The 17,378-nt window shown below is 41.3% G+C and overlaps 1 protein-coding gene across 7 annotated transcripts in view; it reads left to right on the forward strand.

Moving 5' to 3' along the window:
* gramd2aa (GRAM domain containing 2Aa) overlaps window positions 1–17,378 on the forward strand; it is a 41,554-nt gene that overhangs the window by 14,499 nt on the left and 9,677 nt on the right. For 4 of the 7 annotated variants that reach the window (XM_075465743.1, XM_075465752.1, XM_075465761.1 and 1 more), the window contains exons 2-6: window positions 148–252; window positions 11,985–12,042; window positions 13,091–13,400; window positions 16,480–16,583; window positions 17,107–17,205. In XM_075465743.1, the coding sequence (XP_075321858.1) occupies window positions 148–252; window positions 11,985–12,042; window positions 13,091–13,400; window positions 16,480–16,583; window positions 17,107–17,205 (676 nt within the window). Of the gene's footprint in view, window positions 1–147; window positions 253–11,984; window positions 12,043–12,065; window positions 12,580–13,090; window positions 13,401–16,479; window positions 16,584–17,106; window positions 17,206–17,378 lie in introns of those variants that run through there. The other 3 variants (XM_075465781.1, XM_075465790.1, XM_075465797.1) reach the window with 2 other exon arrangements.

Genomic DNA, 17,378 nt, shown 5'->3' on the forward strand with positions numbered 1-17,378 from the left:
CACTTGTTTGTCCCATAAACTGTTTGGGAAGCAATCTCTTTGAAGCCAAACTCGGAGACAAAAAACAAACATTTGTCACAAGAGTGCATGGAGATCGAGCAGAGAGGTGCCTGCTGTTAACATAGAGTTGTGTGTTTGTGTCTCCAGGGCCAGGAGCATGACTGAGCAGCAGGAGCAGGGTGAAGAAACGGGCCTCGTCTCAACGCAGGACCTGGACCCCTCCAAGGATGATGACACGCATGGCCACTTCAGGCAAAGTCTCACACAGACACCACACTGCTCTGTTACACTTGCTGTTTTTCTCTGCACACCATCTGTATCCTGTGCATGGTCATGGGTTACAGCTGTAGGAGATTTATTTTCACAGCACCCATTTTGCTCTGTATTTGATGTCAAACAATGGTCAAAACGTGCACACACATGCATACAAAAAGACTGCAAACAGGGACTTACAAAGGATGTTTTTTATTTTCCCTTCCGAGGTCTCAGAGAAGATATACTGTACATGTTGTGCTACAGTAATAGTGATTTAAAACATTGCACTTTTTTTTGTGCATGTTTTTCTGTATCTAGATAAGGATTATTGGTGAGTTATATAAGAAGGATTTGATGCAGGAGCAGTGTACTCCTGTGGAGTCTGTTCAGGGATGGGATTTAGCTTCAAAGCAGTGTTTTGGCAAATTCACTGAAGGAGAGAGACGTCAACACGTAATGCGTGTCGGTCTTGAACTTGTAGCCCTCAGTGAAATACAAATCTTAGGCTTTTATTGTAAAATATTGACTTTGCGGTGGACACATCACGTTTTATAGATTAACAATGCTAGATGTTCTTATGAAAATATCTAATGTGAACCAAAAGCTCGAGTTGGATAATGTTAAAAATGTGAAATGACACACCAAAAGTGAAATATAATGATGTGAAAGTTGGCTAGAATGGTGTGTCATGAGATCATTTTGACACTAAGCGACCTGAAACTGCGGTCCTGAAAATGCAGCCTCCGCTACTGCAGAAACCCCATATTAAATAAATCTGAGGCTCGACTTTGTGGTGTGATCAGTGTATGGTGGTGTTTCCGATGTTACACATCACTGTAACAGAGAAGTGGACGTGAATTAGGAACAAAGCTTTGATGAAGGCTATACAAATAGAACCAGCAAACCTGGCCATATAATGCCTGATTTATGGTCGTCTACGGAGAGCTCTCCGTCAACGGGGAGACGCTCTCCTGGAGACGCTGTCCGTCCCTTGCGGGCGTCGGCCAAAATTCCTATCTATCTATCCGTCGAGGCGACGGAGACTCGTAGGAGACCGCAAGGGTTGTGATTGGTCGGCTAACAACATCAGTTCCGGAATCACTTTTCCGGTTTAGCGCCTTCCTCTCAGAACAACAACACCGCCATTTTTGAAAGAGCTTACTGTGTGCCGGTCAACATTTGGTCAAAATTATTTGCATTTCAATTTCAACAAGCTCCAACTCCAACAGCAGTCTTTCTCTCTCGGTCACCATCGTTCACTGTGAGGAGCAGAACGGAGCCGGAAGGTAAACAATCAATCAACGACTTTCACGATAGACGTCGCGAGATTGGGTCGTCTAACGTAGCGACGCCTACTGATCGGGAGGTGAATTACTTTTCATATCTGACATCCCGACGGAGAACTTTTAGTGACCACGGAGTCGGATTGACGGATAGCGACGGAGAAGCATACAGAGGCCTTTAGAAAAACGGTTGAGACGTCATCGGAACTTGTTTTCAACTGTTGCGACTATTATTTTACTTCATTAAGTATTTTACTTAAGTAGGAGATAAAAACAAAAGTTGTTTCACGTTTTCCATCAGTCACATGAGTTAAATATTTACTACCTTTGACTGATTCATAAAAGGTGTCTCTATCTCCGAAACTCTTTTTTGAAACCACCAAAACTAAGTAAGCGTAAACACCTTTGAAAAAAAAAATGGTAAAGTGAGCTGGAATACATACAGTCTTAGTTGACATATCGTGTTTTTCTTTGTATCCTTGTGAAAGTTTCTCCTGAGCTTTTTTTCTGTGAAAATACAGATTTTTCAAAACATTTTTGTGTGTTGGTTTGGATGCCGTGCTGCTGGAATGATTTCTTTTTTTTCTTTTAAAGTTTTTATAGACATTAGTGGCCTTTATTTGACAGTAAGTATGCAGGAAATGGGGCGGAGAGAGTGGGAAAGACATGCAGCAGGACCCCAGACTCGACGCCGGGGCGGCTGCGTCGAGGAACAACATCGCCATACATGGGACGTCTGCTCAGCCAGTTAAGCCATATAAGCACCCCGCAGGAATAATTTCTGCTGGAAATTCTGGCTTTTTTTTTTTTTACATCTGTTATGATGCGTTACCATGACAACGGCAAAGTTGTTTGCACGTGGGAGCAGCTGATTAAGCTTTCGAAAGCCCAAGTAATGCCTGGAATAGGACCCCAAATCGAGACGAGTTGAAGAGGAGAGGTCTAGGATGCAGGGTAGGAATAAAATAGAGAGAAAGGAGGAGGAAGTTTAAACTATTTGTTCCCTTGATCATCATGGGAAGTGTGTGATCACCAGCAGATAAAATGGACGAACTTTGAGCATTGACAAGGAGGCAGCAAAAATATCGACTATATTTGCAGATAGACTGCAGACAGAGCGGTAGAAGTAAAAGAGGAGAAATTGCAGCGCTTATTAACAACAGTTGGTGTAATCCTGGACATGTCAACGAGAGGGAACGTCACTACACTTCAGATGGTGAACTGTTGGCTGTGAGCTTATGTCCAGGTTGTCAAATGAGAGTTCACGTGTGATATCTGCTGACACTATGTGCAACGTCATAAGCTAACTTGTGGCCAAACTTCAAACACAACACCACAGTGCATTCAAGGTTCCTACCACATCTTTCTCTCTGTCACACTTCAACTTTCCAGAAGTTTGTCAACTGATACATATATGTATATTGCAGCAATATAAGTTTCCTTTGGGGATTAATAAAGTTTTACTGAAAGGAACCGAAAAAACGTGTCAGATTTTACTTTTCCCAGAATTACCTACTGTATCTCCTACTGAAGTTTTCAGAAATCCAAATTATGACACATTTAAGCTTTTTTCCTGTAATTTTATTTCATGTTTGAAATCAAGACATAAAGATGTTACATATCCTCAACAGTCAACACAGCCATGTTTTTACAGCTCCAAGAGAAATTCCTCCAAACATTATAACTCACTTTTATCTGGCACATAAGATCAATTTTGTTTGTTTATATTGCTTGGATTGTACATAATAACCTCACTACTTTGGCTCCACTCTAAATTTGTCCTCAGTAAGGAAGTTATCAGGCCTACAGAAGTTTCTTGGCATTTGAGGATAAAATCCTTGGATAATGCTTCAAAAGATCAGACAGTTTCTCTATATTATTAAAAATTGAGTTGGAAGCACTGGTCCAAATAAGACCACTTAACAATGAGTTTGGTCATTTATTCCCCTGAAAATCCACATTTATCCAACTTATCTCAGTCCCAGTTTCTTCTCCTCCAGCTAGATTACTGACTCAGAGTCCACTGCTGCGTTTGCCACCGATGGGAGGTGTTCGCTTTCTAATTTGGGATTCAATTTAGGATTCTTTGAGCTTGTAATTAGTTTCACTGTTCTGCCTCACAGCCAAGGGTACTGTGATAGTTGGGCAAAAGCGCATGCGTATATACACAAACACACACACAGGCAACATTTTGCTTGGCTCACAAGGGAATGAGCTGATTTACAGGTTTGGTTTCTTTGCCAAACATATTGCCTCTGAAATTATGGTGGGGATCAAAGAAAGCTGTTCTCACTCTGCAAAGTTTCTGAGCCTCATTATTACTTGTCTGTAGGACTCAGACAGTTTAAATTCATATACACAACGTGATCCACTGACTTCCGAGCCTCCTGACACTTAGAAAACCAACATACTTTCTGCTGTGTGATAAACCTCAAAATGCCGGGTAGTTCTCAAGAATTTGTTTTTAGATAGAAAATCTGAGGATTTTCTCTTGGGCCTGTGAATGTTAGATCCTCTGAGTAAGATCCAAAATAAACACGAGGTGACACTTTATTAGAACTATCCACATCTGTATAATACCAACATGCCCTTGTTTATACCGTAACAAAAATGCTTTACCCCTAACACACCACATTCACAGCTCTCCTAAAGGCATGCAGCAGCAGTATTGATTTGGACCTAGATCTTGTTTTGAAGAAAGAGACAGATGGAGAGTGAGAGCAAAGACGAGAAAGCCAGTTAGTCCCCACAGGGCAGCCTGTGTTTTTAATAATCACTCCCTTCTCTGCACCTGAGAGTGCAGAGCCACTGTGTAGCCTATTTATAGGTGGAAACCAGCAGGCAGGCAGAGAAGCACACATGCACTGTTGTTCATAACATGGTCACAAGATGAAGGGGTGTATTTTCCAGGAGGGGGATTTTACATCTAGGTCAGGCTACATGAAATAATTAAATGTTGGAAAAGGCTAAACAGACGGTAGGTTTGAACTCCTCTAAACCAGATTACTGCTTTAATTTGGTTTAATTATGGATTATTTAGTACATATGCTGGTCTCAAATGTTAACAGCATTTGTTGGAAGGTATACAACGCATTGATTTACAATTATAAATAGAACCTGATTGAATGAATAAGCAAAAATATTATAAAATCCTCCAATATTGTCTATCTATAAGTGGCAAAAGTAAGGGTACTTTTATGACTAGCTGTTAATTTTGCAAGCATTTTGAGTCTTGGTGTTACCTTAGAAAGGGGATCAGTCAAAGTTTGATCTTTACAACGCATGTTTGTTTAAGTGTATCGTGGCACAAAGGTGGGAGATCTGTGAAAACCAAAGAGAAAACGTTATTGATGTTCATCTGGCAGGGAAAGGTTACAAAAGCTCTCAAAGGACTTTGGACTCTAGTTCAAACAGTCACACATATTGTGTGCAAATTGAGCGAATTCAGAACCATTGTTAGCATTCCCAGGAGTCCTCTTCCAACAAAGATCACTCCAAGAATACGTTTTTTAAAAGTCTGTGAGGTCAGTAAGGAACTCAGGGCATCTTCTCGGAGAATAACGCCCTCTATCACATTGGCTAATGCTAATGCACTAAATAAACATCAGTGGTGTGCATAACAAGAAAGGCACCGCAATAGTGGCAGCCTGCTGTTCTTGGTCTGGACATATTGTATCTATCTTTGCATCTTGTTGAGATTTTCTATTGAGATTTTTTCTGTGAAAACGCAGAATTTCTGAGCATTTTTCTTTGCTGGTTTGAATGTTGTGCTGCTGAAATTGTTTCTGCCGGTAAGCAAATTTTCATATCTATTGTGATGCACAACAATGGCAACAGATACGTTTTTTTGTAGGTGTGAGCAGCTGATTGAGCTTTCCAGAGCCCAAGTAATGCTTGGAATAAGACTTGAAATGCAGATAAGTTGAAGAGGAGATGTCTAGGTTGCAGAGTAGGAACAAAATGGAGGAAAAGGAGGAGGAAGTTAAACAGTTTCTTCCCTTGATCATCGTGGGAAACGTCAGATCACTGTCGGATAAAATAGACAAGCTTGGAGGGCTGATGTGGATACAACAGCTATATCAGGAGGACACAATTATTTTTTTCATTGAGATATGGCTGCAAGAACAACTCTAACACAAGGTCACAGCCTGTGTGAAAATCTGAATATATTTAAGGTCATATTTGTGCACAAATACAGAAAATTCAAAAGGATTCACTTTGAAGCACCTCTGTCTAATACACGACAGACAGGGTTTGTTCTCTAGATTATACCTCACATTATGATTCTTCTATTAAGAACCAAAGATACTAAACGTTAATCAGTTTAAGTGACTGTGAATATTTAGCAGCAGAGCTGGCAGCGCTGTCGCAGCTGTACGACGACGCTGTGAACCAAGTGCAGGCAACCCCTGCTGCTGTCTGACACTTAAACCCAGCTCAGATCTTTTTCTAGCCTGAGCTGTTCCATTTTGAATCCGTGCCAGTCTTTGCATGTTTATGTAAACGCCAACACCCAAGGACATGCTCACGTAAGACAAATTAAATGAATCACTTCTGAGGTTTCCATCGGTGTTTTTTTACGCACATGCTTTAGATAAGTTACAGAAGCAGAAGCAAAATGTAGATAATTATGTCTGTTCTCTGTTACTGTTGTGCAATTAAAACCCTAACAAGCATAACACCAACTGTTCAAGAAGTGTAAGATTGTCGGGTGATAATATTTTCAGCTGCTTCCCATCACCACCGCTATGTTTTACATAACAACTATGCAGTTGGCATGCTAATATGAATTGTTATGGCAATATGAGATGTTGTTGTGAGAAAGCTGTGACTCTGTAAAAACTTGCATCTCATTTAATTTACATTCCAATCTTGTGTGATGATGACAACTATCGCATATACATGCATATATGTTTCTCTGTTACTCTAACAAGCATTACTGTTGAACAAAGTTGCCCCACGACAAAAACAGTTTTTAACCTTGTTGACATGTTCAGAAGTAGGGCTGGGCAACGATTAAAATTTTTAATCTAATTAATCACATGATTTCCCCAATTAATTGCGATTAATCGCATTTGTATGCAAAATCCAAAAATGAATTCAAAAGTAGTGTATAGCTTTTGGCAATTAGTTTTACTTTAAATGTGCTGCCATATGAATGAAAGTGCCATAACATTTGTTGTGCAAACACACTTTTAACATCAGCACTTTTATGTAGTTTTTATGTAGAAGCCTCGCTCCACTGCCTGTTTCCTTGAAGGACTTGCTGCTATCAGTTGTGTGTTTTGCCTTTAAGTGATATTTTAGACTGGAACTACTACGGTGAGAAGACAATTCAACTTGGCAGTGTTTACAGGTGACTTTGGTTCTGTCGACTCCGCCGTCTGAAAGAACTTTAAAATGAAAAAGGCCGAGTAAAAGTTCTGTACACTTCACCATGTTTGGTGAATCCACCGATTAGTTTCTTTTCCGGTTCCACAGCAGACAGCAGCAGACTTTTACAAAATAAAAGCCTGTGAGCAACAGACTTTTACAATAATAAAATAAATAATAAAACCTGCGCTAATGCGCAATAAAATATTTATCGGTGTTAAATAATTTATGAGTTAACGCGACAATAACGAGTTAACTCGCCCAGCCCTATTCAGAATGTATTTTTTATGTCTCTAGAAATAAACAAGTTATTAAAAATGCTATGACCAGTGATTTCTGCTTTGAAGCTTGAGAGAAGTACCTTCAGCGTCTGAAAGGCGAGGTCAGATGACCCGTTTGTTCCACGTAGAACATTGTAGTCCTGACTACATGCTGACTGGAGCTTTACAGCTGATATGCGTGTGCTGTGAGGAACAGATTAAATAAGAAGCTAGTGCAAGCTGCAAGAAGAAGTTAGGCCTTGCATAAGCAAAAACAAGCCACTCAAACCGACACTCCGCCTGTCTGAACAAGTAGCCGCCAGCTGCTGACAGCTGCTGGTGGGCTCAGATGTGGGTAGAGCCAGATTAGCATATTCTTAAATAAAATTCATTGAATAGATACGAAGGTGTACTTATACCGAAAACAGTTTAAGGTCATAAAAGTTCTTTTTCATGGAAAAATGTATGAAATGCTCAGTTTTGAGGAACACTCAGTGGGTCTACAAGATGAGATTAATTTGATTTTCGCTATAGTTAGGTTATGCTCCTTATTTGAGCAAGGATAATTATCCAAGTATATATGGCGGTGAATAAATGGAATCATAGGCACAAAGCATGTCATACCCCGGTACGATGGGTGGCGCTGTACCCATTTCTACTGTTGCTAATCGAGCCACTTCCACTTGACCTCTTCACCAACAACAACAAACTCAGGCATTTGAGAAAGATGGCCAACGAAGGGAAATACAAAGCTACATCCCTCTACATTTCGTTGGTGATGAGCACAAACACGATGCACGACAGCACATTCTCCATCACGTTGTTTGTTTCTTTCCGATGGCGGCGACAATAACAGCAATATCGTCTCCTTTAGCCTCGTTTTCACTATGCAGTCCGGTACGGGTCGGATCGCTTTGGGGTCAGCTTACGTTCCCACTGTACAAAGGGGACCCTCAGGGGTGGGCGGAGTGCGTGCCGAAGCGTCCATCACACATCCATAATTTCGAACCACCTCCAAGCTTCTTCAGCTTAATGCCACACTGGCTCGCGGTCCGGTTGAAACCACTCTCTGCCATTTTTGCGGCAATCAGCTGGAAAACTTTTTCATTTCGCACAGCGCCATCGAGCTCCTGCTGCACAGCCTCCTCACCAACAACGGAGAGCAGAGCCTGGAACCGGTCCTGTGTGCTAGGTACCCCAAGCAGAAGGGTTACAAAAATGGTAATGGTACGGTACGGGTCGGTACGCTTTCGTGGTAATGGAAACACTGAAATAAGCGAACCGTTCCGACCCGACCCGTACCGGACTGCATAGTGGAAACACGCCATTTGACTTCCGGGTCACGATCCCTGGAAAAAATCTCAAGCATGTGCAGAACGCAAAGTCCAATTCACCATGTGCTTCACTCGTCTCCAAGCACGTTTAGTGCGACTATAAACCGAGTTCTCAATCTCGGGATCTTGATCCGACTGCGAGTAACCCGATCCGGTCCAATTTTTAGTCAAACTAAGGCGTATACATGCACTTAATAACTCAATCTTATTGTATTTTAGCCATTAATCCGATTCTTTACAGTGCCATGTAACCCACCTGATAGATGTGTTTTTAGGGATTTAACTGGAGTGGAACTTTTAGCTGTAAAGTGACCTTTGCTTAAATGACTGAATCAAATCAAATCAAACTTTATTTATATAGCACCTTTCATACTAAAAAGCAGAACAAAGTGCTTTACATAATAAAATCAATAATCAAATCAATTCATGCATAAACTCACGCACAACATCACACCGACAACCACACTGCACACATACCACCACCCCACCACCCCCAACATGAGCAACATCAATATCAACAACAATCAACATTAAAATCTGGCTTGACGCTGAAGTGAGGAAACGGTATGAGTGGGCATAGTCCCCGGTGTGGAAGATCCCCATGAGGAAAAACACTGGATAAATAAGTGTATAATAAGTATATAAAATAATTAAAAAAAAAATAATAATAAATATATATTTTAAATAATGGATGAATATGGATAAAAGTAAACTAAAACAAAACAAACAAACAAAAAACAAAACAAACAAAAACTAAATAAAATAATTATATATATATATATATATATATATATATAAATGAAATAAAATTTAGCTGTAAGCTAAACTAAAAAGGTAGGTCTTGAGCCTTTTTTTTTAAAAATATCAACATTCTCTGCAGCCCTGAGGTTCTCTGGCAGGCTGTTCCACAAATGAGGTCCATAATAGTGGAACGACGTCTCACAATGAAGGGCTTAAGGGCGATTTATGGTCGGAAACCAGGTCGTCTGCGTGTGTGTAGCAGTTAACGCAGACATGCCCCCCCCCCCAAAGGCCAATTTATGCTTTCGTCGACGCATAGCCTCTGCAACCGTCAAATCTGTCTCTGTGCGTGACCACGCCCCCACGCAGAGGGTCTGCACCCGTCGTCGCGCACCTTAAAAAAATCCTGACTACACGTCGGACGGACGCAAACCCACGCAGAGCTCAAGCGGAAGTGCGCACACAAAAAGCAGCTGTGATTGGTCCTTGGTATGCCTTTCCGGTTGTCTGTGTGGTTGTTCTTCTCGTTCAGTGCTGAATAAAAGAATAAAAGAAGTTGTTCTTCTTCGATGTCGAGCAACTCCAGATCCATATCTTGCATACACGCCATTGTTGTTTTGAAAGATAAACACTTCCGCCGGCGCCACTGAAGTTCTCGTCACCGCCCACCGAAATTCTCGCGAGTTCTCGAATACTTTTGGGGGGAAACTGCTGTGCGTCCCTAGAAATTCCAGACCAAGGGTGCAGATGCATAACAGCAAAACTGGTTCGCGACCAGACCCAAGCGACAATTGATGTGCGCAGTTGCAGAAGTATAATTTGCCTTTTACGCAGACACTCTGGTGCACCTCCCCAAAATTGTAACTCACCGCAGACAGTGCCGCAGATATCGCCGCAGGAGGAGAGAAAGGAGGCCTCTGATTGGTCAACTCTACATCCGCTCCACACTATGCGTATTTCCGGTTTGCTAACCGGCTGACGCTAACCGTGACGATTCTTTCGCCTCTCTGCCAGCTCCAGTAGTAGCAATATTTCTTCTATTTCTAGATCGATCAGCTGCATCTCAATCAAAGTGCGCATTCGTCCAGTCGCCATTGTTGTTGAATGACCTCCGTAACCGGAAGAGAAACACGGCACCCACCACACCCACAATCCTAGCTTATTCGTGATTGTCCCTCTTGCGTTGTGGCGTAGAATTAACATAGCGCAGACCGCGCTTCAAAATTGGGCATAAATCAAAAATAACTGCGTCATGTCTGCGACAAGTTCACTGCGACACACTGCTGCGAGAGTATACACGGCCCTTAAAGCTGTGAACACTTGAGGCACCCGCTAGACATGGGAACTACAATACACATACATTGCATCAAGTCCTAGTGGGTTAAAGGAAGACGTTGAAATCTGTTCTCGATGCAGTACCACTGATGGCCACGAGATTCTGCCTCTGAAACATCTCAGGCTTCTATAAATTCCTGTTAAGTAATCGTCCCCTTTCATGAAATTAAACGGCGATAATTATTGCACGTCATTAGCGAGATTACCTCCTTCTGCTCAATCCTGTTTTTCAAAACAACTCCAGAACTTAAATTGCACATTGGACCTCAGAAAGCAGCAGTTCACAAACCAATGGATGATATTAACATCAAATATTATTAACTTGAAATATTTAGAATAGTAGTATAGAAATAATGGTATTTACCAACCCAATGTCCTGTGCATACAATCTTGATCTATCTCATACCCAGTAAATGTACTTTTCAGATATACATTATTTTAGTCTTCAACATTGTGAATAATATGTACAAAATGATACCACTTTGGCTGCTAATACTTTTTCATATTATCGACACTAAATGTATTGACTTTTGACATTTCAAGGGGAATAATATTGAGGATGACTTCTAGCTGATGGCTTTGCGAAAAGCAGCCGTTGTCTCAAACACACCAAGGCTTCCTTTCTGCCCTTCATTTGATGCATTTCTCTCATGCACAGTAAGAGAAATGGCTTCCACAGAATGAGGTCATCCATCACTGTAAATGTAAAGCTGCAGTTTGCCTGAGCTGTTGCTTTATCAGTGTCTCCTCCGGCAGCAGTATTTTTTCATATCAGCCCTGTGTTGCATCTCACTGTGCTCGCTGTCAATCACCTGGCACTCTCCCAGAGATATTGGAAGAAAGACATGTCTGTCTTTCTTCCTCTGTCAAAAACACCCTTCAAATTATTTTTTTAGTGTTCTTCTTTAAAGCATCCTAACTGGGACAGCTGTATCTCAATGACATTTTCCTTCAAAGTGGGAGTATACTGAATTTCATCTCCTGAGTGGTTGTCTCTGCCTTTGCAATAGATGTGAGTATCATGCTGTGACATCTGCTGCACAGCTCTGACTATTCGTCCTGGGGCCATGGCTTATGATTTGTGTGCCCACGTGCTGTTAAAAGAGCAACTGTGTTTCGGCACAAACAGTCGATAAACATGTCATGTGAGGGGTTGACCCAGCTGGGATTTTAAAACAATGTATACGCATCCACGCATACTGTACATGTGCACAAAAATTAACCACCGATTGTCATGCAAAGTGTTGTTTTTGCCTTCTTCAGACCAGGTTGAAGGGATTAATCTGCTTTCAAATGTGTATTAACTTCAATGTTGTTGTTTTTTAGGCTTTTTTGTCCATATTGATACATTAAATAGATTTAGAATTTTTATCCTAATTATAACATTTGCTCTTACATCACAGGTTTCAGCTGATTGAAGACTTGTCCTATGAAGATGTGAAGAAATGTTACAGGGGCTCAGTAAGTTCAATCCCTTATCACTTTGATTCAAGCCCAACTACTTTTACTTCTTTGTACTCAAATATTTTATAACAGTAGTGTTAGATTCTGACAGTAGAAAGTGAAGAAAGGGCTCAGTTCTTTAATTTTATTAGACTGTAATGACATTTTTAGTGATCTAATCTGGCAAAGATGGTACATTAAAAAATATTGTGGGTAATAGACTCCAGCCAGCACCTTTTTAATGTTTCCCAAGTGTAATATTTAGGCGCAATGATACAACCGCTCCACAAACTTCTCATCATAAATGAGAGCCATTTTACATTTGCGTTAACCCAGTCGAAGACAAGCCCTCTGCATTACTTTAACCTACTGTAAACACCAGAGTCCTGAGGACAGAAGCTGCCTCTAACATGAGCTAAAAATAGAAAAACAAAACCAGGAGCGGCGCAGAACAACAGACCGAGCGGATTCGAGTTAAAGGAGCGATAGATGAGAAACAGAGCAGAAAAAGCTGGGAAAGATGCCGTCGTAGCTGAGATATCGAAGAAGCTGGGGGTGAGTTTGAGCTGTGACAGTGGAGAGCGGGGAATGAACGGGACCTTTTTTGTGTTCAGGCAGGAAAATGTATGATTTATTTATTTTATTTTATCTAATCTTTGGCGTCGCAGTCTGACAAAGGAGGAGAAACCTGCAGATAGCGCTGGGATAAGGGGAAAGGCAAGAGTAGTGAGGAGTACCCACGTGGGGTTGTTTTTTTTTTTTTAGCTCAGAATGATGAAGGGCAGAGTGTGTATGTGTGGAAAGGAAGGAGAAGAATAGGGAGGGTGTCAGCTGGGTGCTGCAAAGTGTAGAGTCACTGAAGGTGTACTGAGACAGAAAAAGGGAACCTTGTAGTTGAGAAAGAGCTCAGTGGCTGTAGACCGAGGTGTTGCTGCTGTTAGTCTGTAGTGTGTGTGTACACATTAGAGCCAGGTGTGTGTGTGTGTGTGCGTTCACTAGAGGTAGTTGTAGTTGTTCGGAGGCAGCCCTCCAATCAGCTCCATACTGACCGGCGGAAGGGGAACAGTGTGTGTCTTGCAGCGGCTTGCTCCAGGCCTTCGATGTGCGCGAGTGTGTGTGTGAGTACGGTGCCAACGTGCTGAGCCTGGTGCAGAGCTCGCGTCCTTTGAGGGAGAGGGTGGTGTCTGCGCCAAGCGGAGCCGGAGGCGCCAGTGCTGGCGGAGGGGCCGGTGGGGCTGGTGCTGTTCAGGCAGGCCGGTCCACAAAGGAGCTGCTCATGACTCTGCCCTGTCCCTCTGCACAGACTGTCAGCAAGTACAACTCGCAGTACCACAAACTGTTCCCATGTGTGCCCAAGGATGAGATCCTCATGAAAGGTACGTGATTTGTGCTGTACTTGTAGGCTTTAAGCTGTTTCCTGCAAGCTGATACAATATGATCCAGATGTTAGTTTTTCTTTATTCTGTATCGGCTATTAATGTCATTTAGAGGTGACATCATCAAACCAGTTATCAAAAAAGTAGATCTATGATACTCTAATGTAGTTTATTAATGACATATGAATATCGTAAGCAGGGCTTTTTTTTAGATTAAATATTTTAAAGAATCCAAAAAATAATGAAAAAATGTAAGTTCATGCGCTATTTTATATCATTGTAATTTTAATATGGGCGAAATGAGTTACTCTGATACCTGGATAATCTTTAGACATCGCCAAATATCAACGTCTTTAACTAGTTTGTGACCATAGTAAAGCTAAATGATCTGATTATTGGTCTGAAAATGAATCTGTGATGAGTCTTCAGTTGAAGTGTTGTGGGTAAGTTTGTTGAATTGGCAATCAGTTACTCATTATATATAGATGATAATATCACGGATGACACTTCACTTTATATATAAATAATAATATAATGGAGTTCACTTTATATATAGATAATAATACCATGGATGACACTTCACTTTATATATAAATAATAATATAATGGAGTTCACTTTATATATAAATAATAATATAATGGAGTTCACTTTATATATAAATAATAATACCATGGATGACACTTCACTTTACTTTCATTTGCCACCCCAGCTCCATCAGGTGCCTTTAAACTCTTCCCATTCCAGGAATATTTGCCCAAAATGTTGATCCTCGTCATACACAACGTAAATTGAAAGCTGTGTTCGGGTCATTTGCAGTAAATGCTTAATTTTGGTCTCTTTTGAAGGTGAACTCTCCTTTTTTTTTTCCCCTGAAAGAGTCAGAATTACTCAAAGTGTTACTGGGAACTGACTTACAGATGTTTGAACAGACTGGAAACATAATTTTCTTTTGTTCTTTTGTAACTACATGCCCGTAGATGACTGGAGTTATGACCTAATAGAAAAACCCAATCAGACCACAGATTGATGTCTTACCCAGTTCTACTTCAAATTTCATACCAACATCGCAGGTTTTTCTGAAGGTGTGTCCAAAAATCTCTCAAAAAAAGCCTGTGGACACGACATTGGAGATCCTACAGCCTCATGACACTGGCTTTATTCTCAGTTCTCTGTATCATGAATCTTTACATGTTGACTGGTCTTAAAAGAGAGAATCCATGACAGATGAGGCTCAGCTGCCAGCTACTTGATGATACAACCGCAATCTATGAGAATAAGTTGAACCGAATTGGATTTTTGGGATTAGCAGGAGGCGTTTTAGGTGAGTTGTCTCCTTTGTGTGATTTTTGCTTTGATTGTTTCTGGTGTCCATAATGCCAGCTGTGGTCACTGTGCTGTAAAGTGCTTTGGATCAATCAAATTGCAAGAATCTGAGCCAACCGTATGTCACATGTGCACCTCCCTCTACACGTCACTTGTGTATAAGGTGAAGCTGTTTGATTCTAAATCCCTTAAAACGAGGGATTTTTATTATATAATGTCAGAGCCCGCTGTAATCCCACTGACTGCTCTTGATCACTTCTTTTTTTCTTCCTTATTTGGTTCAGAGAGCAGCGATAAGCAGCACCAGAAAACGACTTGTGCTGAGATATTGATCAGATTAATTAAGCGTTCACAATATTGGCATTCTCTCTCTGTTTTTGTCGTCTTCCCTTCCTGCATTGGTTGCAGCACTCGTGTTGCTTTTCAGGGAGACAACTGATGCCAACTCCACCTGTTTTACACATACTCGGAGTCATAAAAATCTGGGCTGACTTAGGCGGGTTGATAACCAGCGTACTGCTTAGCGAGATCTCCTCGTGAGGGTTTGTTAAGCCAGATCATTTAAAGATGCCCTGGATGTGTGGGACCTGCTTCATAGTACAGGGAAACTGCAGTACCCATATGATGCATCAGGTCTTAATGTGTTAAACACCCAAAAAGTCAGCACAGTTGCAGTGTGTGTCAAACCTTCCGCAGCTGCAGGTTCAACACATTGTACAAATCTGAAGCTATAGCCATATTCACACCAACATTATTTTCACCAACAAGCTGTTGAGTTGCATGACAGTTATTTTGTCATCAAAGTACAGCGAATTGGTAAAAATCCCACAATGAACCTTCATTATGTTTTTGTTCCATTGTGGAATTTTAAGGGCACCGTACAGCAGATATATCCCCCCATCTGCCATCATATTATGACCTACAGCTTAAGATGGATTAGGTCGTCCTCATGCCCTCAAAAGCTTATCAGCTGTTCCCAGATGTCACCGGGTCCCATCCGATTTGTATCTGAGATGTTTTGATGTCCAGTGAACACCACAGACTCTTTGTCATGTTTTTAGAGCCCCTCATAAGCAGGTTTTTATGGTTCCCCCTTCTGTCCTGTGAAGGACGGGTGCTACAGTATTGGAGTCCGTTGCCACGAGGTCGGTGTGACTCGTCTGCAAAAATGTTTGGGTGGATGGCAAAAGTCAGAGTAATGTCCATGTGAATGCCAGGATGCAGGTTTTCCGTTGCATTGTAACCATAAGAGTAGTGTTACTCGCTTCATCTGTTAGTGGTTTTTAAGGTTGTAGCTGATATTTACACATTAGGTGCATAAAGAGGCTGTGGTTATTTTAACTTTAATGAGCCAACAAGCAAACAGCATTTATATTAGAATAGTGAAATTCTCTTTTTTGTACACAGAAATATTCAGAAAACCTTTTAAAGCTTTGCATATTTCTGCTTTTTTGTGCTTTTTAAATGGCTTTAAATGTCTTGGCACCGTGTCCATCTGTTTCAGTTCAGCGATCTGCTTAAACTCAGAAACCCTCAGATTTCAGGATACTCAGACCTCTCCTGCTCAGCATCAACTCTTCTGTTTGCAGGTTTCATCCCTAAACATTGGTGCTGTCTGCTGTCCATCAAAATAAATCCTGTGATGTTAAACTCTAGAGAGGAAATGAATAAGGAGGAGACAGTAGAAGAACTTGAGTAGGCGTATATGATCCTCTTTACAGTCGCTGAAAATGTTTTCGTCTCTTCTTTCCTCAGTGTACTCCTGTGCGCTCCTCAGAGATATTCTTCTACAAGGCCGCCTCTACATTTCCAGAAACTGGTTGTGTTTCTATGCCAACCTCTTCGGCAAGGACATCAAGGTACGAGCGACTGACGGACAGCTTAATAAACTCAAACTGACTGAGAAGCTCACACGAGTCACATTCTGACAGGCTGATTGGCCAACTTGACAAATTATTTTACCAAAAGACAGTTAGGATTACAGGCTGTTTTGAAGTTTTCTGGTCTTAATTCCTTTGCACGTGAATGCCTTTCACTGTGAAATTATGTCCGAGGAGCTTGTTGACTCTCCCGACCTTAAGCCTTAACCAGCTAAGGGATTTTTTTCTCTTTGATGTTGTGCATTATACCTTTTCCTTCATTTCCTTGAAACCAAACCCCTCTCCGGGATCTCAGTGACAATAAGCTGCTTATTCAGACTGCATTCCTCACATTCTGACTCAAAAAAGACACATTTCTTGTTCTTGCTCCGTCCTGATTTTCTCCTGCCCTGCCACCACATACTCATGATCATGTTTTCAACTCTCCTGTTTACTTCCTCATCTTGTTTTTAGGCTTTTGCTTTTTTATAAGGAGCATTTTTTTCCCCCTCATCCTTCTCAGGTGGCTGTCCCGGTCTTTTCCGTGAGGCTGGTGAAGAAGCACAAAACAGCTGGCCTTGTGCCCAATGGCCTCGCAATCACCACAGACACCGGCCAAAAGGTACACACTTCCATCTCAGTCGCTCTAGATTCAAATTCTTATTCTGATTAGTTGCGGTGTGGATGTATTTTCCAGAGGAGCTGTTATGGAAAAAGTAGCACCATGCTATAGATAGATGCAGAACAAAGGCCCAGCTTTGTGGGTTAAATGAATGGAGGTTTTTCCACCATTGT

Source organism: Odontesthes bonariensis, chromosome 1 (assembly GCF_027942865.1).
Source record: "Odontesthes bonariensis isolate fOdoBon6 chromosome 1, fOdoBon6.hap1, whole genome shotgun sequence".
Lineage (NCBI taxonomy): Eukaryota > Metazoa > Chordata > Actinopteri > Atheriniformes > Atherinopsidae > Odontesthes > Odontesthes bonariensis.